General features: G+C 41.3%; 1 protein-coding gene across 1 annotated transcript in view; it reads right to left on the bottom strand.

The window, feature by feature from the left end:
• VWA8 (von Willebrand factor A domain containing 8) overlaps positions 1 to 26,949 on the bottom strand; it is a 374,773-nt gene that overhangs the window by 25,709 nt on the left and 322,115 nt on the right. Inside the window, exons 42-44 of the mRNA XM_047074862.1 lie at positions 24,655 to 24,763; positions 21,436 to 21,592; positions 11,123 to 11,231 (exon numbers count right to left, since the gene is read on the bottom strand). Coding sequence (XP_046930818.1) covers positions 11,123 to 11,231; positions 21,436 to 21,592; positions 24,655 to 24,763 — 375 coding nt within the window. The remainder of the gene's footprint in view (positions 1 to 11,122; positions 11,232 to 21,435; positions 21,593 to 24,654; positions 24,764 to 26,949) is intronic.

Below are 26,949 nucleotides of genomic sequence, written 5' to 3'. Positions count from 1 at the left end.
AATTTAATTATAACACACTTTTAGTAAAGTATAGGATTCTTAAATGTAGAGCTCAATGAACTTTAAAAGTGAACATGGGAGCCTGGGTGGCTCAGTTGGTTAAGTGTCTGACTCTTGATTTTAGTTCAGGCCATGATCTCATGGTTTGTGAGTTTGAGCCCTGCATTGGGCTCTGTGCTGATGGCACAGAGCCTGCTTGGGATTCTGTCTCTCCCTCTCTCTCTCTCTGCCCCCACCCTTCTTGTACACGCCTTCTCATTCTTTCTCTCTCTCACTCTCAAAATACATAAAATATACATTAAAAAATAAAAGTGAACACCCCATGTAACCACCTGTATGTCCACAGCCCCCCAGGGCTCCTTCTGGAATTTATTTTCCTCCTGCCAAAGGTGACCTCCTATTCTGACTTCTATCAGCATGGATTAGGTTTGTCTGGCTTTGGACTTCATAAAAATGGAATCACACAGTAGGTGTTCTTTTCTGTCTGGCTTCTCTGGCTCAACATAACTCCTGTGAGGTTCCCTATGTAGCTGTGGAGGAGCCCTTTATTCTCTCTCACTGCTCTAATGATATTCACTCCTATGATTTAGTCGTAATTTATCCATTCTACAATGGCACTGTTTCCAGTTTGGGGCTATTACGAATCATGGCGCCAGGAGTGTTCCTGAACATGTCTTTGGAGCAGATGTGTGTGTATTTCTGTTGGGTAGGAATCCTGGATACATTGAGCTGTTGCAGATACTGCTAAACAGTTTTCCAAGGTGTTTTTTCCAATTTACATCCCCATGAGCAGTGCATAAGCAAGTCTCATTTGCTTATACCCTCACCAACACTTGGCACTGGTGGCTTTTTAAAAAAGATTTTTAGCCATTCTGGTGGGTATATAGTATATTCCCTTCCTTTTTATCTGTGGAAAAACAAATTTTGGTTCTGCGTGTCATTGGTATTTTTAAGGAACATGAACCAGTAATTTCTGATTTTGAGAAGTGAAAATATGTGCTAGCCTTTTGATCCAGAACTACTGGGCACAAAGACATTTTTATAATAGTAGCACTATTCATTAGTTTTCAAGTCTAGAACTTGCAGATAAATATGGGCAGATAATTTATTATCTGTCATCTAGCCAGCCCACCAATATTTGGAAATTCACAACAGGAAGAGGCCTGTCAGAATGGATACTCTTGGAAGCAAGGGGCAAGTGGGGGAGCCCTTGAAAAACTTACTGTGGGATGGAACAGAAATATTTATTATTATAGACTGTGTATTGTATCTCAGCGAGATACATCCTTAACAAGTAAGTTCCTATTGTATTTAAATATATGCTTTAATTTATAACAAAGGGCCAAACATGATCTTTATTGTATATTCCTATTGCAAATATTCTTATAAATATGTCCATCTGTTTTGTATTATGCAATACATCCAAACTAATGAGAACTTATTATACATAAAGCTATGTTTCCCTAGTAAAAATATATGTTACAGGCTTTCTAGAAAAAAAAAACATAGTTTTATTATGTTCATGTAAGGGATGTTTAAGACTAATTGAAATGCTCAGAGGATGACGTATTCTGGTTAATTCATTTTCTGGGAAAAAAACTGGTTAACCAGAAAGCACACACACACACTCATCTGTAGCAGTGAGGACATTAGGAGGAATACACTTGACAAAAACCAGTTACTTGTGGTTTGTGACCCTCGATCTTGTGATTTTGGCACTGAAAGTATTCTGATTAATCTTAAGTCTTCACTTATCTGGGTTACGTTTACTCAAGACTTCCTTTACCTATAAACTCTACAAGTAAGTCAGTTTTCTCTTATTCCTTCAAAATTTAATGAAGAGATTAGAAAGATTTAAGTAGCAATTTTTGTAGAAAGCACATACATTCTATAGAATAAAGCATAGAGATATTCACCAATAGACATTGTGTCAATGAATAAATGTAATGGGTATTTGAGGATACGTGCCTGGGAACAATGATTCTTTTATTAAACATTATTAGCTCCCATTATTTTTAACATTTAGTCATGTTCCACCAAGATATACTTTTTATGTTATTAATCTGCACAATTAAAAAAATAACATGCTGGATTGAGGTAAACTTTTATACAGTATTTATAAAATGACAAATTATAAATCAATGGAAACAATGAAAAATTTTCTCTGTGGTTCTCAGTATTTTGACATAGCAAAAAATATTTTCCTAAATACCTGTTAGGTTGCTGGCTGCTCTAAATGGTGGAAACAGTGTTGCCCAGACAAGAGAAGATGCAGACCTTCCTTTTTAAGGAGTCCCCTGGTTCTTGAAGGGACATCTCATGGCAAGGTTAACTAGTGATTCATGTACTTAACAAAGACGACCTTCGTTAGGAGAGTCTGTTCTCTTGGATGCCGATGTGGAACTAAACTATGACTTTGAGTCACCACTTACCATCACTTTATAATTTGTTTTTATGAATAAAGAAACTGGGACCTACACACGTCAGTGTGCATGTACAGAGGCAATATAAACTTAACGGTTCAAAACTGAGCCCCAGATCCAGCCCCCTGCTTTCCCCAAGTCCTCACCTCAGTGAAAGGCAGCAGGTAGCCCCAATCTTTGGGCTGTTCGGGCCACAGGACGACAGGCATCTTTGCTTCCTCTTTCTTTCATAGCTCATGCCTAGCGGGCCGGCCAACCCCCGTGGCTTCCCGTGTACCCACCGGCTCTTCTCGTGGCCGGGCCTATTCCCAGTGCAAACACCTTTCTCTCTCCCCTGGACTGCTGCCGTAGCCTCTTCCCTGGCCTCCCTGCCTCCTTGCCTCTCTCCTGGCCCCCATGGTCCTCTCTCAACACAGGAATCAGAAGAATCTTTAGAAAAACACATTGTAATTTGCAGGCAACACACAAAAAGAAAAATTTCGGCATGATTAAATTTTTTAAAAGCCCAACTGAACTTCTCTTTCTCTAGTTATTTTCAGGAATGAAGTAGTATTTGTCTCTGTTGCATGTAGTACAAATGATCACACTTTTCGCTTACTTCTGTCCCTCATCTGTAACAACTTCTTGATTGTTGTTTCATTTTTGAGGTACCATGAGAATTTAGGCCCCGCTTATTACTATTATCATTAAATTCACTTTTTAATATTGTGCATCTTTTTCAAAGCACTATTCTTGATATTTGAGTTTTCTTTGAAATGCATTTTCCACAATTATTTAGAACTGATTCTGTGTTTAACTGAATTCTGAGGTTCATTGCTAGTCCTACGCCATGAATTTCCCATTCTTAAAGAATTCAGATTCTCTTCTTAATTGGCTGGAATATTTATACATATGTGCTTACATACGTATGTGTGTGTACATGTGTGTATATATATTTACCTCAAAATCATTTTCAAAAAGAGTACTTAAGTACTTAAGTCTCTCGATATTTGAAAATGTCTTTCTATCTCTTTGTACTTTGGCTGAGTATAGCATTCTCAGGTCACAACTTTCCCTTGTCCCCCAGATCTTGCAAACATTCTGACAACTAATGTAAGATTAATTTGTCTCTAATAATAGCTTGTTTTTTGTCTGCTGGTATTCTTTTAGGATATTTTCTTTGTTTCTGAGATGTTAACGTTCCATGAAGCTGTAAAAAGGCACTTACCTCTTTTCATTATTTTTGCCTGGTACTCAGTGAAGTTGTTTTCATCCATAGATTTAGGCCGGTCTTTAGCTCAGTGCAGTTTATGTTGTTGTTGTTGTTGTTGTTACTTTGATTATTGCTTATGTGTTCCTTTTGGTCCTCTTTGGGAATATCATTGGCTCATACAGCGTGTATTTACTGCACAACTTCTACGTGCCAGGGTTCGACGTTTGGGGATGGATCATGGCTCTGTGTGTTAGCTCTCTGCTCTGTTTTTATTGATCAGCTTTCTTTTGTTTTTTATCTCTTTATTTCCTCTACAGTCTGGAATAACAATTCCAAGTTTCCACTCATGTTAGTACTTAGACTTAGGACTGGATTGAGTCTGTTCCTTCTACTTTTAATGTAGATTTCACTTTTGGCATTGCATTTTTAGTTTTTAAAATAATCTTTCCTCATTGCATTCAACTCCCTTATTATTTCTGCTTGCTTCTTAGCCAGACCCTTTTAAATCTACGTCTCATTTCACATACTTCAAGTTTCTTTGAATTGTGAGAACACAAAGCAGATGTTTTCTAAAAATCCAGTGTTTTCTGAAGAAAATATTCTAGCCCAGTGGCACCTTCTGCCTTTACATCTTGGATGCTTGTTACTCTATCTCACTGCAGAATCATTTCATAGATCCCACGTCATTTCATTTTTGGGTGTTCCTATTCTTGAATGATGAGATGGCCCCACAAAACTGTTTAGGAACAGACTGGATAGACTCTCCTTTCTTGTATTCACTTACCATTTTGTTATTATTAGAGTTCTCCTTGAAGATTTTGAACTGGTGTCTGTAGTGGAACTAAATCTATTTACTACTTAGCTCAGGAACTCAGTAGGGAAGGAGTTGGAACTGTGGACAGTCACAGCATGAGAACTTCATCTCCACATCATTTCTTACTGTTTGGCAAAGCCATCGCAATGGGGCCACTTGGCATTTGTTTCATCTTGTCTTCAGGCCAAGTACAAGCTAAGGCTGGGCTGGCCCCTTTCCCGGTGTTATTCCCCTTCCAGCTTTCTGTTTGTCGTAGCCACTGCATAAAATCTAGATCTCCCCAGCCCCACTGCTCCCAGTGTTGCTACTTTCAACTGCTTCTGCTTGGCAGTGACAAAATGGAGGTCAAGTGATCTGCTTCCCACCAGCTTTAGGGCTCTCGCATCTACTCTCCACCTCGCCAAGTAAGGGATGTCAGTTTGATTCTGTAGGGTTTCATGCACTTCCTTCCTAGTAATGCCATTCCTTAGGGAGGTTTTTGAGTTGTTGCTAGTGCTACCATTCACAAGGGCTCATCACAATCCGTTTAGCAAATATTCTTCAAAGCTTCTTGCACGTCACTAGCACTCTTCCCTAATTTCTGCTGTCATATGGTTTTTCACTGTTTACAGCTTTTTGTTATTTTAACATTTTCATGGTCATCCGGTGAAGACTGAGTTAGATGCCTGTGCTCAAGTAGCCTAGAAGTCAGGACTGTATTTGATGGCTGCACTTCGTCCATGTTGTCCCCTAGTGGCTATGGATGCCTTGTGCTGAGTGATGAGCCGTTAGGGTGCTAAGAAGAGTAACTGGCATCTTACTGTTCTCCCCAACATGCAGATGTTCCTTGACATGCTGTTTCTACCTTTCCTCTCTCTGCTCTGTAGTCTCAACCTTAGTCAACACACCTTCTCTCTTGGCGTGGGCTGTTGCTCTACACAGATGATGATAAGAATGCAGATGTAGATATGCATGTGGATATGCAACACTATCTGGTCCTCACCTTGCTCCTGAACTCCAGATTCACATCTTCAACTCTTCAAATCTCACGCTTGACATTTTTACGTAGGAGTCCCAGTAGTGAGAGAAACATGATAACATCCAAAGCAAACATCTGCTTTCTCCACAAGCCTCTCCTCTTCCTGGCTTCCTTATTTCTGGCCTCTAGGGCTTGAAAACCTCACTGTTCCCCTTACCTCACATTCGATCAGTCACTGTCTTCTTACCTACCTTCTTGTCCAGCCTCCAAACTGTCCCACCCTTTCTATTTTTCACTTTGATTGCCCTGGTTCGGGTTCTTATCACTTGTCACCTGGATAACTGAAGTAATTTTAATAATTTGGTTTCCAGGTTCCCCCACCTCTCTCTTTTCTTTCTCTGACACTTTCTTTTTCCATGGCTTTGAAGCCTCCTAAAGAAGATGTAACTAACTATACCACTCCCTTTCTCAGTCATGTTCACACTCTTCACTGCTTATAGAATTCAGTTAGCATGGTGCTCTAGGCCCTTGGGGGTTCACCTTCTCCTTCATTTTCTCTCCCACTACCCCCAGCCTCATCCCCAAACTCTGAGCTCTAGTCTCTAGGCAGTTTGTCACTCTCCAAATAGGCTTGTATTCAAGGCTTCTTCCTCTGCTCATAGATTCCTTCTGTCCAGCCCGGAGCTATGCAAACTGCCTTTGGTGAGTAAACGCTTGTTACTGGTCCATGATGAAATCAGTAACAGAAATGAACAGTAAGCATTTAAAAACTTGTACAGCAATTTGAAAAAGTGCTTTCATGCTTGCTGAATCTCATATTAAGTAATATGGGTTTGTATCTTGTATGCTAATTTTTACATCTTTTTTTTTCAGTAGTTCATTTCTGTTTTATTTTATAAAAGCCTCAGCCCATGATTGATGAAAAATACTTGGCCTCTCTCCACAGAAGGTTTGAGAAGCTCTGGTCAAGGCTGTCCTTCCATGCCAATCCTTAGAAGAGTTACCAATTAAAACCATGCTCATCCTTCATGGTCCAGCTCAAGTGGCACTTCCTCTGAGTTTTCCCTAACTGTGCAGCCTAGAAATTGCACACACATTTGTCTACATAACACAGCACTTTATTTAAAACACTGCTGTGGCATTCACCATATTGCGTCTTCTATTATAACTACACATGTATCTTCTTTCCTAGGTCAGTCACTGAAGGCAAGAACCCTTAGGCAAAAGAGATATCCAATAAATGTCTACTGGATGAAATACAGTTATTATCAACTAAATAAAAGGAATGGGGAAATGCTTTCCATTCTTTAGATATGAGCGAAGTGGGTGCTCAGAATAGAGTCTAAATTCCTTGCCTGGCACCTACCTGCCTCTTAGCCCCAAGTCTCTGTATGCATTTTAGGCTGAATGGAATCCTGTTCATACTGGAGACCAGCCCTCAGCATACCCCTGAGACTGCACAGTGTCATGCTTTTGTCTATGCCATATTCTCTGCTGGGGCACTTTTTCACTTTCCTTTAACTGGTTAATACTTGTGTATCCTTCAAGAGCCAGCTCATGTGTCCTTTCCTGAAAAATCCATCCTGGAATCTCTTTCCTCTGGGCTTCCACTGCATTCTACGCATCTGTCTACCAAGACACCATATTCAACTGAAACCATGTGTTCAGGTACCTGTCTTTCCCACTCCTCAAAACTACAGCCCTCTTGAGTACAAGGACAGTATCCTATGAATCTTTTTGCCCTCAGTGCCAAGCACAGTGCATGCCAAATGTTAATGTTCATTTTGAACTACTAAAGGAAAAAAAAGGAACATAATTGTTGGTTCACGGAGATATCATGCTAGCGAAAGCAGTCAGGGAAAGGCTAATTTCGTTCAGCCTGAGAATGAAATTAGCCTGATTGTAGATCAGCAAAACACTGGAGAGAAGATATGATTAAAATCAGTGGCTTCTTGTGGAATGGGTATTTTCTTTTGTTAGGGACTGCTGGAATCAAGAGATTCAGATTCTGAACCAAGTATAATTGAATTTATTATAAATTCTATTCTAATAAGAAGATTCTTGCTATCGATTCATAAAAGGTCCAATAAAACCAGGACTCTATGATATTCCATGATCCAGTCAAGAAGCAGAGAGGTCACTGGTGATGGCTATCTCAACTGAGAAGAAGGACACATGTTGCAAAGACACACTCACTGAAGCAGACATTAGCAGGAGTGGCAACAACATTCCTTTTCCTCAAATCTCAGCACAGCCACCCGGGATCAATGCGTGGGCTTGAAAATGTACTTGGAAAAGTCATTTCAAATGATGATTTGCTAGTTCCTGGCCAGACTTTCTGCTGTTCACCAAGGAAACACCCATAGTTACTGGGATTATACAGCAACCTCAACACAGCTGGGAGCTATTAGTCAATCGGAGCCACACAGGACTGGCAGAAGATGGCGAAAAGGGGACCAAACAAAGCCATCTTGTTTTGGTAACAATCTGAAGATTCATATTCCGCAGGAGGCCCTGTCTGTCCTTGGCCGGTAGCTGCGTTTTCAGCTAGCACATCTCTCTAAACTGAGGACTAGAAGGCTCACCTGAGAATAACACTCCTGTGGGTTTCAAAATTACCTACATGCAATAAGGGAAGCACTTGACAATGCTACGTCGGCATCAGATTAATGATGCAAAGTGCGTTGTGAGCATAGGTGAGAATGATACTTCTCACAGAATTGTAGAGTTGGCAGCAGATAACAGAGGCCTCACAGGTAATAGGGACCCAAGCTCTGGGCTCAGATACCTGGTTCACTGCCACATGACCCAGGACAAGTTACATCATCTTTCTAGTCTTCCGTTTGCTCAAAATATCTACAGGATATTGCAGGAACAAAATATCTACATTTCAGAAGAAATGTAGAACATAGTCCTTACTGCTTATCATAAGGATTAAATAGCATAATGAATATAAAGCATTTAACTGGCTTGCAGTCCACGCTGATGAATATTAGCAAATACAACGGAAGTAATGATGAAACAAATTCTTCTATGGAGAACGCTATGTGCCAGGCATTGTTTTAAATGGTTTACATGTCTCATCTGAATTAATCTGCATAACTGCCCTATTATCTGTCATTCCATTTTACAGAACCCAGGCTGTCTGGCTCCAGGGCTGCCACTATTAGTCACTAAGTGATGACAATGATGATGATGATGGTGGTGGTGGTGGTGGTGATGATGGTGATGGAAGAGATCTTGATAATGATGTTGATAATGTAAGGCAACTAGTAGAGTCTCTGGCACATTGTAATTGCTCAGTAAATGTTTGCTGTTATTAAAATGCTTGTATTATTTGTGAAGAGTTGTAGGGATGGTAGTTCTACAACCATTTTAGGTACTCATCCAAGGATTACATCACTTTTATTCCCTTTCTTATATCTTAAAACTCTTTCTTGCTATTATTTAAGCCTATTTTCTCTTTTTCAGATTTCCAAGGAAGAAGAGAAGAAAAACATCCCTGAAATAATTACTCTATTTGAGGATATCTAGAAAGTTATGGATCCCCTTATGGTTTTTTTAATAGGTGCCAATTTCTTGTTTTCCATCCATTTCATCTTATTTGTTGCTTTTCTTTGAGCCCTTCACAGTTTTCTTTCACCTCTCTCTTGAGGGTGGAAAGCAAAACTGGGCAGTTTCTGATGCTGGTCTCATTGCTGTGGACTTTAGCAGAAGGGTCATTCCTTAACGATAACCCTAATTCTAACCCAGGTGTAAGTGGATTCCTACTTGAAGAAGTCACGATAGTGGGTCTGCCTTTTCGTCCTTTGGCTGATCTGGTGAACATAATATCATTTATCTCAAAGAGCTGATGTGAGGATTGAATGTGGTGATGTCTGTAAAAGTAACTATAGCCTGGTGCCCAATGAATACCAGTCAAGACATGAACTAATACCAGATGAGGATTCTCATCCCTTCAATTAAAAATATACTTGTGGGGTGCTTGGGTGGCTCAGTCGGTTAAGTGTTTGACTTCAGCTCAGGTCATGATCTCACAGTTTGTGGGTTCAAGCCCCATGTCAGGCTCTGTGTTGACAGCTCAGAGCCTGGAGCCTATTTCAGATTCTGTGTCTCCCTCCATCTCTGCCCCTCCCCTACTCGCACTCTGTCTCTCTCAAAAATAAACATTAAAAAAAATTTTTTTTAAATAAATAAAATAAAAATGTGTTCTTGTATTTCTCTCCAGTACTATGAGTAATCTAATGGCCTATTTGTACACAGGGTAAAACCCAGTGTTGTCTGCATGTTCTCATGGAAGCCAGGGCCAGATCATGATCTGGTCTTTGTGATTTTGATAGCCTTCTCCTTTGCCACTGTCCCCTACCACGTACATGTGCTTCAGAGTCAAACTGAACAACCTGCACTTGTACATCACGTGTCCTATGTCTGGAATGCCCTGATTCCTCAACCATCTGGAAAATCCTTAGCCTCTTTCAAGTGTGAACTCAAGCATTACATTCTCCACGAAGCCCTTCTTCGTTCATTCCATAGAATCATGCACATATTTCCCTACGAATGTAAGAAATCATTTGCCTATTTGTCTTCTTTGAAATCCTTCTTTGAGGGCAGGGGCTGCATTTTATTTTTCTTTTTTAAAAAATTTTTTGTTTGCATTTATTTATTCTTGAGAAACAGAGTGAGACAAAGCGTGAGCGGAGGAGGGGCAGAAAGAGAGGGAGACACAGAATCTGAAGCAGGCTCCAGGCTCTGAGCAAGTGGTCAGCACAGAGCCTGATGTGGGGCTCGAACCCACAAACTGTGAGATCATGACCTGAGCTGAAGTTGGATGCTCAACCGACTGAGTCACCCAGGAGCCCCTGCACTTTATTTTTCTATCCCTAATGTCTGGTGTGCATCAAGAACTTAGGAAATGAATGACTGACTAAACCACTCATTCTTCAGTTTTAATATAAACACTATCTCTTGTTGCCCTCATCTCGTGTGAACCACTCATTTTGGCTCTTATTCACCTTTTGCCTTGCCATGGAGATCAGAGCCCACCTAGAAGTTGCCTTCGATGCCCAGGGTGATGAGCACTGGTAAAGTGAGTGCCTTTACTGGAAAAAATCCAACCATTCAATGTTACTTTGTTCACCCAATTTGCATATGGATTTATTTTTTTAAAGCAAATTCTCCAAATAACAAGTCTTTGCTTAGGAAATATTGAAGCATCTTAATTAGTATTTTAAGGGGCAAGAGCAAATATTAACTTATTCTGAGGAAACCACAGTCTAAAACTGAAAAAACAGGCAGGCAATGCAGGGGCAGGGGGAGCATCGGAGGAGATGCCAGGAGACATAGAGAGTGCACAGTATGGATGATCAGAAGTGCTCCTCTGTCTATAGTCAACAACAGTGAAATGATTTGTAGGAAAAGAATTCTATCTGTGGATTTCTAGTAGAGGTGGGACGCTCATAGATCTTATATATAGGGGAATCAGGGAGTCTGGGGTCTTCTAGGATTACTGGTCAAATTATTGCTTCTTGGACAGGATAGGAGAGGTCAAATATTTTCCTTGGAGAACTGACCTAAGAAGGCCAGGGAGTGATCTGCAGTTTTACACAAACATTTTGGCATTGATTACTTTTTTTTCTGACTGGTTGATTAGGGTTTAGGTAACTTTTCTCCAGTAGTTTTGGGATGGGCCCAGCTTTGGGCCCAGATTATTTTCTTAGCCCATTATTGGAGATTACCTGTAAATTATCCAGGATGATTCGGAGGGAGCGCACCTGCCGTCGAACAGCACCTGAGAACCTTTCATAGGTTGTGGCATCATATTCACTCATTTGGATCTCCTTTAGCCTGTAATCAGAGGGCGTGAAAAAGACAGTAGCTGAAATCATGTGTATGTGGTCCCTTACGTCCATTCGTCTTCTGCTAGAACTATAGCAAGGTCCTTGGTATCTGACTTTGCCTTGAAGGAGAAAACTCCAGAAGCAACGTTTCCAGTTAGGAGAGTCTAAGGAAGAAAATGTCTAGTGGTAGGCTGATAAAAAGTTAACAAGTAGGTTTCCAGAACAAACCAAATCAAACCAAACCAACAAAAAACTCTGATTTATAGTATTTGCTGATTTCTGTGGTGTAGATACTCCCACCATGATCAACTCCAAAATACTAACAGTAAGATCACCAAGCACTGACTTGGAAAGGAATGTGCGCAACTGGCTCTCATAAGCCAGTGAGTCAGCTCTATAGCAAACCACTGCCATATCCCCAAAGACGTGTCACGATGTTGGCAGCTGGTCAGTTCATGTGGCAGGTTCCTAGAAGAGCTCCGTGGGTTGCTTTTAGAGACCAAGGACATATATTTGGTTGACCAAGATAACAGTTCAGGCCCAAAGAATGTAACTTAATGTGTTGCTATGTAGAATACAAGAGTTTTCTGCAATTGCTGTGTACTTTTAATAGGATAATTATGTTTTCATATCATTGTGGCTTTGAGGTTCTAACCTGCCAGCACGGTGCTCCTTTTTATTGTTCTTCATCATCAGCTTCCACTGTAGCCCCAGCAGCACGTTCACAAATCCCTGAACACACTGTACACCCAGAGCTTGGGCTTCTCCCCCACTGGGAACTTCCTTTCTCTGCCTCTTTGTCTCTATTCCCACTTACTCTTCAAGACTCAACTCAATAAGGACTGCCTCTAGGAAGCCTGCACTGATCCCAGGTCTGTCTTCTGTAGTCTCAGAGCATTTTGGGCTTCCCTCTATGAGAGCATTTACTACTCATGCTATACGTGTCTGCCACCTGTCTCCCCAACTAGGCTCCCTTAGGAGAAGGATTGAGTCTTTGTCATTTTTATATGTGCAGTGCCTAGCATGGTCCCTAGCACATAATAGGTGCTCAAAATGAAATCAAATGAATGACTGAAATAAAAATAAGACTCAGGATTATTTAAAATGCAGCATCTTATGGGGCGCCTGGGTGGCGCAGTCGGTTAAGCGTCCGACTTCAGCCAGGTCACGATCTCGTGGTCCGTGAGTTCGAGCCCCGCGTCGGGCTCTGGGCTGATGGCTCAGAGCCTGGAGCTTGTTTCCGATTCTGTGTCTCCCTCTCTCTCTCTGCCCCTCCCCCGTTCATGCTCTGTCTCTCTCTGTCCCAAAAATAAATAATAAAAAAACGTTGAAAAAAAAATTAAAAAAATAAAATTCCTGAACACCCACACTCTTCCAAAACTCAATCAGGAGGAAATAGAAAGCTTGAACAGACCCATAACCAGCGAAGAAATTGAATCGGTTATCAAAAATCTCCCAACAAATAAGAGTCCAGGACCAGATGGCTTCCCAGGGGAGTTCTACCAGACGTTTAAAGCAGAGATAATACCTATCCTTCTCAAGCTATTCCAAGAAATAGAAAGGGAAGGAAAACTTCCAGACTCATTCTATGAAGCCAGTATTACTTTGATTCCTAAACCAGACAGAGACCCAGTAAAAAAAGAGAACTACAGGCCAATATCCCTGATGAATATGGATGCAAAAATTCTCAATAAGATACTAGCAAATCGAATTCAACAGCTTATAAAAAGAATTATTCACCATGATCAAGTGGGATTCATTCCTGGGATGCAGGGCTGGTTCAACATTCGCAAATCAATCAACGTGATACATCACATTAACAAAAAAAAAGAGAAGAACCATATGATCCTGTCAATCGATGCAGAAAAGGCCTTTGACAAAATCCAGCACCCTTTCTTAATAAAAACCCTTGAGAAAGTCGGGATAGAAGGAACATACTTAAAGATCATAAAAGCCATTTATGAAAAGCCCACAGCTAACATCATCCTCAACGGGGAAAAACTGAGAGCTTTTTCCCTGAGATCAGGAACACGACAGGGATGCCCACTCTCACCGTTGTTGTTTAACATAGTGCTGGAAGTGCTAGCATCAGCAATCAGACAACAAAAGGAAATCAAAGGCATCAAAATTGGCAAAGATGAAGTCAAGCTTTCGCTTTTTGCAGATGACATGATATTATACATGGAAAATCCGATAGACTCCACCAAAAGTCTGCTAGAACTGATACATGAATTCAGCAAAGTTGCAGGATACAAAATCAATGTACAGAAATCAGTTGCATTCTTATACACTAACAATGAAGCAACAGAAAGACAAATAAAGAAACTGATCCCATTCACAATTGCACCAAGAAGCATAAAATACCTAGGAATAAATCTAACCAAAGATGTAAAGGATCTGTATGCTGAAAACTATAGAAAGCTTATGAAGGTAATTGAAGAAGATTTAAAGAAATGGAAAGACATTCCCTGCTCATGGATTGGAAAAATAAATATTGTCAAAATGTCAATACTACCCAAAGCTATCTACACATTCAATGCAATCCCAATCAAAATTGCACCAGCATTCTTCTCGAAACTAGAACAAGCAATCCTAAAATTCATATGGAACCACAAAAGGCCCCGAATAGCCAAAGGAATTTTGAAGAAGAAGACCAAAGCAGGAGGCATCACAATCCCAGACTTCAGCCTCTACTACAAAGCTGTCATCATCAAGACAGCATGGTATTGGCACAAAAACAGACACACAGACCAATGGAATAGAATAGAAACCCCAGAACTAGACCCACAAACATATGGCCAACTCATCTTTGACAAAGCAGGAAAGAACATCCAATGGAAAAAAGACAGCCTCTTTAACAAATGGTGCTGGGAGAACTGGACAGCAACATGCAGAAGGTTGAAACTAGACCACTTTCTCACACCATTTACAAAAATAAACTCAAAATGGATAAAGGACCTAAATGTGAGACAGGAAACCATCAGAACCTTAGAGGAGAAAGCAGGAAAAGACCTCTCTGACCTCAGCCGTAGCAATCTCTTACTCGACACATCCCCAAAGGCAAGGGAATTAAAAGCAAAAGTGAATTACTGGGACCTTATGAAGATAAAAAGCTTCTGCACAGCAAAGGAAACAACCAACAAAACTAAAAGACAACCAACGGAATGGGAAAAGATATTTGCAAATGACATATCGGACAAAGGGCTAGTATCTAAAATCTATAAAGAGCTCACCAAACTCCACACCCGAAAAACAAATAACCCAGTGAAGAAATGGGCAGAAAACATGACTAGACACTTCTCTAAAGAAGACATCCAGATGGCCAACAGGCACATGAAAAGATGTTCAGCGTCGCTCCTTATCAGGGAAATACAAATCAAAACCACACTCAGGTATCACCTCACGCCAGTCAGAGTGGCCAAAATGAACAAATCAGGAGACTATAGATGCTGGAGAGGATGTGGAGAAACGGGAACCCTCTTGCACTGTTGGTGGGAATGCAAATTGGTGCAGCCGCTCTGGAAAGCAGTGTGGAGGTTCCTCAGAAAATTAAAAATAGACCTACCCTATGACCCAGCAATAGCACTGCTAGGAATCTACCCAAGGGATACAGGAGTACTGATGCATAGGGGCACTTGTACCCCAATGTTCATAGCAGCACTCTCAACAATAGCCAAATTATGGAAAGAGCCTAAATGTCCATCAACTGATGAATGGATAAAGAAATTGTGGTTTATATACACAATGGAATACTACGTGGCAATGAGAAAAAATGAAATATGGCCTTTTGTAGCAACGTGGATGGAACTGGAGAGTGTGATGCTAAGTGAAATAAGCCATACAGAGAAAGACAGATACCATATGGTTTCACTCTTATGTGGATCCTGAGAGACTTAACAGGAACCCATGGGGGAGGGGAAGGAAAAAAAAAAAAAGAGGTTAGAGTGGGAGAGAGCCAAAGCATAAGAGACTCTTAAAAGCTGAGAACAAACTGAGGGTTGATGGGGGGTGGGAGGGAGGGGCGGGTGGGTGATGGGTATTGAGGAGGGCACCTTTTGGGATGAGCACTGGGTGTTGTATGGAAACCAATTTGTCAATAAACTTCATATAAAAAAAAAAAAAGAACAATCTGAGTTTCAAGATAAATAATTGAGGCAAGAAATTACAATTCATTGAAAAAAATAGAAAGCAATGTGTCCACGAAGATACAAATGAATAAAAATAAATGTGTGGAAACTTTTGTAAGCAAAAACTTATATTTATGCAGTTTCAAAATATTTCTATATAAAAATAATTAATTTTAAAAAGAAAAAAAAAAAGAAGAAAAAAAAATAAAATGCAGCATCTTAAACTAATCATAAGGAGAAGGTTCCTTCACGGAATGAGGCTCTCTTGGACTTTACAGTGTTGCATTCATAATACGCTAATTTGATCACGTTTCTAGAAATTTCTATAAATGAAAGGGTGCTGATACTAGGACAGGCACTAATGAATGCATGTCTACAAAGCCTAGCAATGGCACAGTCTTCTAAACTGCTCTGCATGTGTGCATGGGCGTGTATACGTGTGTGCAGTGCTGGCAGGTGTGGATCCTGTGTGCACAGCTGAAACTCTTATCTAAAATCTACATCTGTCATCTCAGGCTGGAACAGAAACCCCAGATGCCAGATGAGAATGAACGGTGTCTCTTCCTCCATGTCAGGCCAAGCACCGGGAAGAATCCAGCCATCATGGGGCAGAGTGTTGGAGGCTTACTAGAATCACATAACATTAGGGCTACCCTGCCAAGCGCAGATCTGCAGTTCCTGCCCAACCACCTGGAGGGGTCAGCTAACACTAACTCAGGTTTCAAGATCCCGCTTGAAGGCCACATCCAATGAGGTCTTGCTTGATCCCTCTGGTAAAACGGATCATTCCTATTCATAAATCTTCTACAGCTATCTACTATGAAACCTCTGCACATTACTGCTTTTACCACATAGATCTATTTCCCTCTATCATAGTGTCTCTCAAAGTTTATTTTCCACAGGAGGAAACATACTTTACGTTGAGATCCAGTGCACACAAGTATGTATGCACGTGTGTGTGTGTATAACTAAACCAAAAATACAATGAAAAATACATTTATTACATGTGATTTACTACATGGATATTTTCTCTTCTATTCCTCTGAGAGAAGAAATAGTCTTATTTTTTCTTTGAATCTCCAGTACCTAGCACAATGCCTGGCACATGGTAGCACTCAATAAATGCCATCAGACAGCAATTTGAAAGCACTGACTATCAAAAGGTAAATAATAACTGAATGCTGTTCCCCAAGGTGACATGCCAAGGGGCCTTCTAAATTTAATTTACTCTCTGTTCTGAAGAACAGCTAGGAATACGTGTATAGGACTTGACCTCCTAACAATACCTCTTATGTTTGCTTTTTGGCAATCTCTTAAACCTCTCTATAAATTTTCATTAGACTAAGTTACGTCTCAAGTCTCAAGGCTGACAGAAGCTGGGCACCATGACTACTGTGGGACATGCAACTTCCCCTCTTTCATACATAGGAAGCTAATATGCTCTGTCCCATAGAAGGGAGATTAATACTTTTCAAAGAAGGGAGGTTAGGACAAAAAAATGGAGATAGCTTGCCCTTAGCAGGGAGAAACACACACACACACACGCACACACACGGAAAGGAGTCAGGCAGTTGGTAAGTCACCTTGGGCGGACTGGTCTTTGTAGTGAGATCAGAATCCGCTCCAGTGATAGGGCTACTTCTGGCACGGTCACATTGCACCCCAAAACACATCACATGCTGTTTTAATTACGAAGAAGTCTGGAAATCATATTCCAGGTTGTTTCAGCTTTCAGAAAGGTCGCCTACAAGGTGCTCAAAGCTGATAAATTCTGAAAGATGAAGACCGAAGCAGGGAAGGGGAAAGAAAATAGGAAATCTTAGCCTCTGGACCAGATAAGCTTCCTGGTGTTAATACTCTCAAGCCCACAAAACTATCTGGAAATATGTCTTTTTGCTGCTTTAACCGATCAAAACTGCAGGGCACAGCTGCTTCACATCCTAGTAATCTATGTGGACTAACTGCATTTTGTTGGCACGGTATATTTTTAAAGGGTATATTTATTGTTACGTAACAGTCTGGGAATTTTAGTTCTCATTTTACTTTTCTTATAGGACAGCCTTAAATACTATAATTTTGGATCAGTTATGAGGAAAACAAACATAAGTTGAGATCTATGGTGTGAGGCTGATGAGTTTTACAAATGGTAGTAGGTACATTCCACAGCCGGCACCCACCTTAAATACTCTTTTAGGCACGTGAAATACCTCACCATCCATTTCATTCAGGTTTTATTGCTTTAATGTTTCTGTCCTGCCTTCTGCATGTCTTATGCTTGTCTTCCTGAATGAATCTTTTTTTTTAAAAAGAAAAAAGTTCTTAAATTCCAGTTAATTTACAGCATAATATTAGTTTCAGTGTACAATATCAATCAATTCTTGATGCATAGGAACAGGTATTGAACTGGAATCCAGATACAAATGAATGCTAACTAGAGGCTATGTTGATGATGTCAAGAACCTATCAGGAGTATTAGGCTCTTCAAGGTAATATGGGGGACCTCTAGGCTGATGGATGGGTCTGGCTTTCAGTCTGGTCTTAGCCAGTTTCTTCTTTTTTTTTTTAAGTTTTAATTTTAATTCCAATAGTTAACATACAGTGTTATATTAGCTATAGCTGTACAATACAGTGATTGCACACTTCCATACATCACCCTGTGCTCATCACAAGTGCACTCCTTAATCCCCATCACCTATTTAACCCATTGCCCCACTCCATCTAGTTTTAGCCAGTTTCTGAATTAAGTATTAGCCCGTCTTTGAATAAAGCATTATTTGTGCATATTATTTATTCCACAAGTGTACGAGTGTTTGCCATGCACTAGGTTTGGGGTATAGGTACTGGGGATATATTACAGAACACAATACTCTGCCATCAAGGAACTTAAAGCCAGTGGAGGAGAAATCAACTTTTCATATAAATAATAATATAAAGGGAAAGAGGAATAAGAACTATGGAGAAAAGGTCCAGGGTATATAAAAGCATAAATGGAGGGACCTGACCTCATTCCACATATGCCTAGCATTGCAAAATAGCTTTAAAACAGACTATTTGATGATAGTAAAGAATTACTACTTTTTCTTTCTTTTCTTTTTTTTTTTTTTTTTTGAGAGAGTGCATGCATGTGAGCAGAGGAGGGGCAGAGGGGGAGAGGGAGAGAGAGAGAGAGAGAGAGAGAGAGACAGACTCTTAAGCAGGCTCTATGCCCCGCAAGGAGCCCAATGTGGGGCTTGATCTCATGATCCTGGGATTATGACCTTAGCCGAAATCAAGAGTCAATTGCTCAACTGACTGAGCCACACAGGCGCCCCAAGAATTATTACTTTTTAAAGACACGATAATTGTATTGTGTGTTTTTATTTTTATTTTTTAAAAATCCTTATCTTTCAGAGATACATTCTGAAATATTTACAATGAAAGGATAGGACATCTTGGATTAGCTTCAAAACAAACCAAGGGTGGGGACTAGGAGTGGAGCCAGATTTTTCTCCTTGAAGTTGGGAGAACAGGTACTTAGGGTTCTTAAAGTTTTCTCTCCACTTTTGTTTATGTTTGAGAAGTTTCATACAAAAAAGCAAAAGAAAATCTTTAGCAGGACTAACCTGGATCCTCACCAAATAGGAGTATTTACTCCATGAAAGCAGAAAGCACCCTCTTTGCTGTGTTTGCTATGCCCTGTCTTTCTTAGGATCTCCATGTGTTTTTATTTCTTCCTCTCCTTTCTCATACTCTTGTCCACCTCTCATCTTTCAACCACCTTATGGCTTCTCTTTTACATGGACTAGATTCTTCTCTGCAGTAATGAGTAGACGTGTATGGTTTTCTCACTCTCTTCCCCATTTCATCTCTTTCCTCTCTTGTAGCTACTACATTTAGTTGCCTTATTATCACAGATGCTTCCTTCCCCTCCCTGTCAGCAGTGGTTAACAGAACCAGGTTCCTTCTCCCTATTACAGAGATCAGAGAAGGGGTTGTATACTTGTGCCCAAGCACTACTGAAAGGTCTTTCTGCCTCCTCCCATGAACTATGTGTGTGTCAGAGTAATCTATTTGTCCACTTAGGCAAAACTTGAGACGGGATAATTACTTATGAGGCTCTGAGGATAGCAACAATAGGAACTTATTAGTCGATGCATACCTAATGTGGTTTTGGTTCCTAATGTGGTTTTGGTTCTTTTCCTAATGGATATTTTATTGTTTGTATGAAATGTAGAGGAGTATTTGAATCCCAGCAAGACTTTTCATATAGCATTCCTACCACTTTTTTTTTTTAAGAAGTTTAAACTGCTCTCATTTCCTTTTTTTTTTTTTTTTTAAAGTTCATTCATTTTGAGAGAGACAGGGAGAATATAAGTCAGGGAGGGGCAGGGAGGAAGAATCCCAAGCAGGCTCCTCTCTGCTACCAGCACAGAGCCTGATTTGGGGCTCAATCCCATGAACCGTAGGATCGTGACCAGAACTGAGATCAAGAGTGGAATACTTAATGGACCGAGCCACCCACGTGCCCCTAAACTGCTCTCACATCTAACATAGTTATCTGTCCCCCATAACTTTTTTGAGAGGAAGAGAGAAGAAAGTCCCCCATCCCAGAAGAGCAAAGTCAGGCCTGGTGAGGATAAACAACCTGCTCCAGGCCTCCAGAGATGGCAGCAGAACAGCTGCGAGGAACACTTTGCCTTGTTTGACCTCCTGGGTATATGAGGGTCCTACTGCTGGCAGGGTTTCCTGAGGGCGCGGCCGGAGGGGCCTGCGTTTCTGTCCCTATTGTTCTGTCCTGTTTACTTGCAGGATGTGTAAGCACAGCATGTAACGTAGTACCAGATGTTCTACGTGGGAGGAATTTCATTACTCACATACACTTGAGGGGGCTTTCTTCTGACTGTACCCGGCCCTTTCACTGAGCACAACAATCAGCCTCCCGAACCACTACCAATTCTCTCAAACATGAAGGAGATATTGCGGGTCCTTTGGTATTTTTTGCTTTTAGACATGTGGATGCCTAGTGAAAGCATCATGTGGATTCTTATTTTTTAGATGGTTCCCATCAAAGTGGCCCAGAATGGTTCCGGATCGTGTAAAAGCCACAGGCTCGTTGGCCTGGATTTCAAGACCTCTGCCCTTTGAGAGGGACTCCACATTCAACCTCATTCCCCTCCACCCCAGCTGGTACCCCGTTATCCTGGATAGATAAGCTGGCTCTCTCTGCCATAGACACTATGTTCATCCTACTCTGGTGTTATCCCTTCCTGGAAGAGCCAAATCCTGGCTGAGCTCAGGCCCCACCTCACCGACCTCAACCCTTCTCTGTACTGGCAGGGGGCACAGCTCTGTACCATGTGACTGTAGCCTTAATTTCCGGAGTGTATGTGGGCATGAGTGTGCAAGTTTGAGTGTGTGTGTGTGTGTGTGTGTGTGTGTGTGTGTGTGTTTACTAGTCCTATCCCCACATCTACAAGATTCCCGAGGGCAGGAAGGCACTATCGACTATCATGTAGAGTTTTCTAAATTCCCTATGGGGCCTAGGAACAGATGTGGATAGAGTGATTTGAACTTTAATTTTTCTTCAGAGCAGTATCTTTTTTTTAATTTAAAAAAAATTTTTTTAAACGTTTATTTATTATTGAGAGACAGAAACAGAGCATAAGCATGGGAGGGACAGAGAGAGGAGGAAACACTGAATCTGAAGCAGGCTCCAGGCTCTGAGCTGTCAGCAGAGAGCCTGACACGGGGCTCAAATGCATGAACTGAGAGATCATGACCTGAGCTGAAGTTGGACGCTTAACCGACTGAGCCACCCAGGCGCCCCTCTTCAGAGCAGTATCTTTGGTTTGACTTTGCAATGTGCTCAATTCCTTTTCCTACACAATCATACGTAATGAATACATTTAACATATTCACATCAAGCAAAAAGAACAAGGGAGTATGTTCACTTGGCCTCTGCCGGGAGGCGGGCGGTGCAGGTGTCCGTTTGTGGTCCCCGCTGCTGCATGAGGTGGAAAATCACGGGATGCGGGATCTACTCCGGGACTGCCGCCACACCACACCCCAGCAGCCGCCCTGCTCTCACTGCGGCGGCCCACTCACCGCTGCTGAAAGGCCTTCTGGCCCATCTCTCTGGCGGCTCTCTTCACCTCCTCGGGAACCGCGTCTTTCTCGGCCTCAGACACCTGGTACACCGCATGGCCCGCGTCCAGCCGATAAGGACCTCCTTTGCCGCCCAGGCCTGCGGTGTCTCTTCCCCCTGGAAGGAAACCATGAAAGTCCAGGTGACAAGACTGGTGCAGACCACAAGACAAAAGTCAGATCGTACCTTTAAAGCAGTCCTGTGAAGCATATGAATGGCACCCACTTAATGACTAAATGTTCAAATGAGTTGTCTCCTGGAAACAAAGGGTTTCCCCCTGTTTAGGGTGCCTTTTGTCTTCTCTGTCCAGCCAAAGTTTACCCATATTTCAAGACATCTCGTCTGATGACTACCTCACAGGGATCATTCCTGGCCACTATTTGTTACCCTTTAATATTTATTTTTTCTTTTCTCACCAACTGTTATGATGGGTGGGATTATATCTTACATAATTTTAAATCTTTGCACCTACAAGAGTGGCTTGAGCACCGTAGATAACTTGGTATGTATTTGTCAACTAAATGAGCACCACTCCTTGTCCCTCGCATGTTACCTTACTTTTCCTTAAAAGAAGAGAAAGACAGCCAGGATATAGATCCAGTCAGCTTTAGACACTGTCAGCGGCAGGACAGCTTTCCAATATAAACCCAAGTCTGCATGCTTATAAGTGTGTGTTATGTAATATTACAGAAACTGTTTGTGTTGTAAATATAAATTAAATGCTTAGAGGACCAGGTAGATAATACTATAAAAAGTGGTGACGACTTTGGCTAGCTAGAGCAAACTTGCCTTGTCTAAATACATTCAAATTCAAGTTATTTAAAATATTGTGTTGGTCCTCAAAATACATGTATTGGCTAGATTCGGCCTCTGGGCTACCTCTGTTTTATAATGATGAAAATACTAGTAATCAGTTTCTTTTGTTCACTCACACATAACTTGGGCACTCAGAAGAGAATTCAATATTGGGAGGGGCAGTGCAGTATCGCATCGTGTCGTATCGTACACCTGTATTATATAATACAACACTGTACAGTTAAGCAGACAGGCTGAATTTGAATCCTGGCTCCAATGCACTAGTCGTGTGTCCTTGAAGGAAGTCCCTTAACTTCTCTGTGTCTCAGTCTCTTCATCTGTAAAATGGAGATACTAATACTACTTAGCTTCTTGGGACTTTCATGAAGCTAAAATGCTTAGAACAGTATCTGGTGGAAAATATAGAAGTGGTTGCTCTTACTATTATTAGTTAGACAACCTCTCATCACATAGAATGAGGTCATTTCTAAGTTTCACAAGGTGGAAATTTTGAAAGCTTTTAGGCTTTTGTTAAATTATGTTACATTGACCTTTTCCCCCTTGGAGCCTTAACTGGTATAATAAATGAAAAGTAAGAACTCAGCATGTACTGCTTCCCTTACCAAAGTCCAGGTAGGTCATTTCCTTTTGGAAACACCATGACAACAGCCTATTAATTATAGTATGTTTACCCTTTGATTTGAGCATATCTGACTTCATTTTTATTTGGAAACTGATGGTGGAAAATTTCTTCTTAGATGGTGTGATTGCTGGTTCTCACTCAGGGACAGCCTGTGGGCAGAGGGGACCAGTAACTGGACAATGACGATGAGCTACAGAGGTAGAAAAGCTATTTCTGTGACCTGACTCCCTTCCTACAGGTTCTCCTTAGGCATGGGTGGACCATGATTAGAGCTTAACACCTCCTAGGTGCTGAGATGACAACCATTCAGAGGCTGGTGTGAGCAGTCAGCATGAGTCACAGGGGCCCTCAGGGAAGTCCCATGGGGGTGGAGAGGGCAACAGGGGGGAGCTCTTCATGACCTCTACTTCTGAGAGCCTTTAACTTGTATGACTTAAATGAAAACACTGGTCAGAGGTTCTAGACTTCAAGGCATCATCTTGAAGCTAGTCTCAGGCAACTTAAATCAGCTCCTAAGGTATGGGGAGAACAAGAAAGGGAGGGGCTCAGGTGATAAAAGAGGGATCAGGTGATTTGGGTCAGAACTCTGTTCAATGTAGAGAATTCTGAGGGAGAATGACAGACAAAGAAGTTGAAGCAAAAAAGATTCGGCAGATAGAAAAATAAAGGCTGGGGGACGCAAAAGCAGGGTCTTCAGTCTGGACAGAGGTGAGCTAGTAGATTGAAGGTGATTAACAAGCGAGACCCTCAGCTCCAGAGTAGTCCACTGCTGGGAAATGTACATCAGGCCAGCTCATTTCACAACGCATTCCACATGGATTAAATCGTGCTGCCTTGACACTGATTTCGAGATCAAAGGACATTTCTAAAAATACCCTTTCTTTAAAGCTGATGCTTGATGAATAAACAGAACAGGCAAGAAGTCTACAGGCCTATTTGATAGCACATTGTCTCAGCACAGAAACCCATTTCCTCCCGAGGCTGTCAAGGCCAAGAGGCACACACCATCCTTTGGGAAGGAGAAGCATGGAGCTCGTGCCAACACGAGACAGAGATAAGATCAGACGGTGCACACACAGTCTGGCCCTATTCCTGCGGCCCAGCAGATGTGTGTGTCCGGCTGCTGCAGAGGAAAGAGGAAGGCAGCAGTCATGGGAACAATGCTCTCATCAGGCAGCCAAGAGGAAGGAACGGACCACGGCCATCAGTTCAAACTGCAGCCGACTCTCTTATCTCAAAATCCTGCATCCTCAACACACTCACTTCTGAGATGTGGAAGGCGAGGACCACTTCTTTTCCAAGTCAGCTGGGCAAGAAAGAATTTGCTATAGATTGCTGGCATGATCCCAAGGGCATGGAATTTAGAAGGGGTTAACATTTTTAATGAATACATTCTTCAGACCAGGGCTTGTGCGCAGCACTTTACAATTGTGATTTCATTCAGTCCTCACCACAACCTGGTAAGGCAGGTAGTATTTTCCAATTTACTGATGAAGCCACCCTGGGAGGGTCAGAATGGTCTTCGGTCACAAGGTGGCAGCATCTGTGGGGCTCCAAAGGCTAGAGCTTTGTCACGTGTTGATGTCACACTGGGACTCAGGGCAAAAGCACAGTCCCGCTGACTAACGGGGGAGGCAGAGAAAGGAAGAGGTCCCTGCGCCTTCTCAGGGGTGGTGTGCATTCTACCTGGGCTTGTGAAGTTTTGGGAAGCTCGACCCAGGTGGATGCGGGTGCTACCAACCTGTTCCGCCAGCCCAAGTATTCCCGCCCACGTGGGGCATGTTGTCTGGGTCCTCCTTCCCGTGTTTGGGGGAACTCACGTCTTCACCACTATCTCTGTTGATTGTTATCTACAAACGAAGCATTGAGACATTATCACTATCTCATGAGCAACCCCAGAGACTGCAGGACAGAAAGAAGAATAACCTCAGGCAACAGGACACAATAGATGCTGTTTAGAGTTTGGCAAACAACTTCATCAGATTTCACATCCATTTAGTTGGCAAGGAGACATTTGATTTAAAAAAAAAATTCTTTGAAAAAGCAAAAAAAGAAAAGAAACTGGGCTGAGTTATAGCTTCAGAATTCTCTTGGGGCAGCACGTGCCTCGAGCAACCACACCAGGAACAACAAACACCTTTGAGAAGCAGGGAAAGTGTATCTCACCAGAGACTGACACTCTCTGGACGGTTTAAAAGGATCACTGCCCAGCTGTTCCAGCTGAGTCTCAGCAGATACACGTTTACCTATTTAATTTTCAAAGACATTCAATCCTTTTGAGAAATACTTTGTATAACACATGTGGAAAACAAAAATAGCAAATGTATCTGTGTGTGCTGCAGTGGTATATTAAAGTTATACACACAGAAACTAAAAACTGCTTACTTATTTTCTGGACCCTCTCTAATTTATTATGGTACTTTGTAGCTTTCCTAATTCACCTTTATTTTAATACAGGATTTACTATTCCTGCAATGGCAAACAGAATAAGCTGCACTTTAGCCCTCTTCTGTGATAGCCTGTGACTCACTGGTCCCTAATTTCACTCAGCACAGATTCAGCAAAAGGGCTGATAATCACCCAAGAATTCCAGTCGTACTAAGTTCATTCAGTGGATACCGTTCCACAATAAAAAGAACTCAAAGCAGTCACACTTCATGAATCCTATGAGTCTGCTGTTAAATGTAATGGTTTTCAGGGCAGACCAAATCAAATATGCATTTATTTGTTCAAAAAGTCTTCTGGAAGATGTTCTGGCAGGACATCGTACGAAGTAGAAAGCCATGGAGGATTGGCCACTGCTCTCTAATTGCTGAGGGTAGAGCAGGGTGGGGCTTGCACCTGGACCAGAAGCATGATGCCAGGTTAGTCTTTAGAGCTGACCCATTCCTTGTTAGTGCCTGGACTTTCATTCTAGATGTTGGATTAATGAAGGTAGGTGGGTAATATAGAGTCTTTGCAAGTAAAATGGCTATTAAGAATGAATTCAACATAACTTCCCTTGTCTATGTCCAGACTAGTTAATTTCAAATGTTACACCATCGTAAAGAGATTTCTGCCAATAGCTTTGGCAGCATTAACAGGGTTTTGGCCACAATTTTAGCATACTTTAAGAAAATTCAGCAGCCGGGACAAGACAATTGATACGGATTCCACACACACAATCATGCTCTAAAAATGGGGGAAAGTAAATATTTTCTCCTTTTTAAAATTAAACTATGCAGAAAAGCTAGAAACATTCAGAGAACAAATAAACATTTAAAAAACTTTCCCAGAACTTGTCATCACTTTCTAACTTGTCCAGAGGTAATATAAGAGATAAACAGTAGATTAAAATACATATGAACTATAAGAATTCTAGGCCAGCGCTAATCAATAAAATTTTCTATGTTGATAGAAATGTTTACAGCTGTAGTATCTAATATGATAGCTATTAGCCCAATGTGGCTACTGAGTACTTGAGGACATGAAGTTTACATTTTATTTAGTTAACTAAAATTTAAATTTAAATAGCCACATGTGGCTAGTGGCTTTTTCACTGGACAGCACAGCACAAGGACAAGCTTGCCTCAGCCCAGCACATACTGTTTGGAGCACTTTGGAGCATTTTGTAGACGTTCTCCATGAGAAATGAGAAAAACAAGGAACATTTAAAAACTGGGATAGTGTATTATTCTGTTTTGAATTTAAGAAATCTATATAAAAGCTATAACTAGCTGAGCCTGGGTGGCTCAGTTGGTTAAGTGTCCGACTTCAGCTCAGGTCACGATCTCACAGTCTGTGAGTTCGAGCCCCACATCAGGCTCTGTGCTGACAGCTCAGAGCCTGGAGCCTGCTTCAGATTCTGTGTCTCCTTCTCTCTCTGCCCCTCCCCCCGCTTGCACTCTGTCTCTCTCTCAAAATAAAGACATTAAAAAATATTTTTAAGCCTATAACTATAGTCTAACAGGTTTTTTAAAAAACAAATACAATGGAACTTACATATTATTATTACTATAATAATAATATAAGCTTTTTAAAAGATGCTTTGATTACA

The sequence above is a fragment of the Lynx rufus genome, unplaced genomic scaffold, assembly GCF_022079265.1.
Source record: "Lynx rufus isolate CCGP_SWC_20201006 ecotype Redwood Valley unplaced genomic scaffold, mLynRuf1.p SCAF_1, whole genome shotgun sequence".
Lineage (NCBI taxonomy): Eukaryota > Metazoa > Chordata > Mammalia > Carnivora > Felidae > Lynx > Lynx rufus.
Note: the sequence above shows the minus strand (reverse complement) of the source record. Positions and strands in the feature narration are given on the sequence as shown.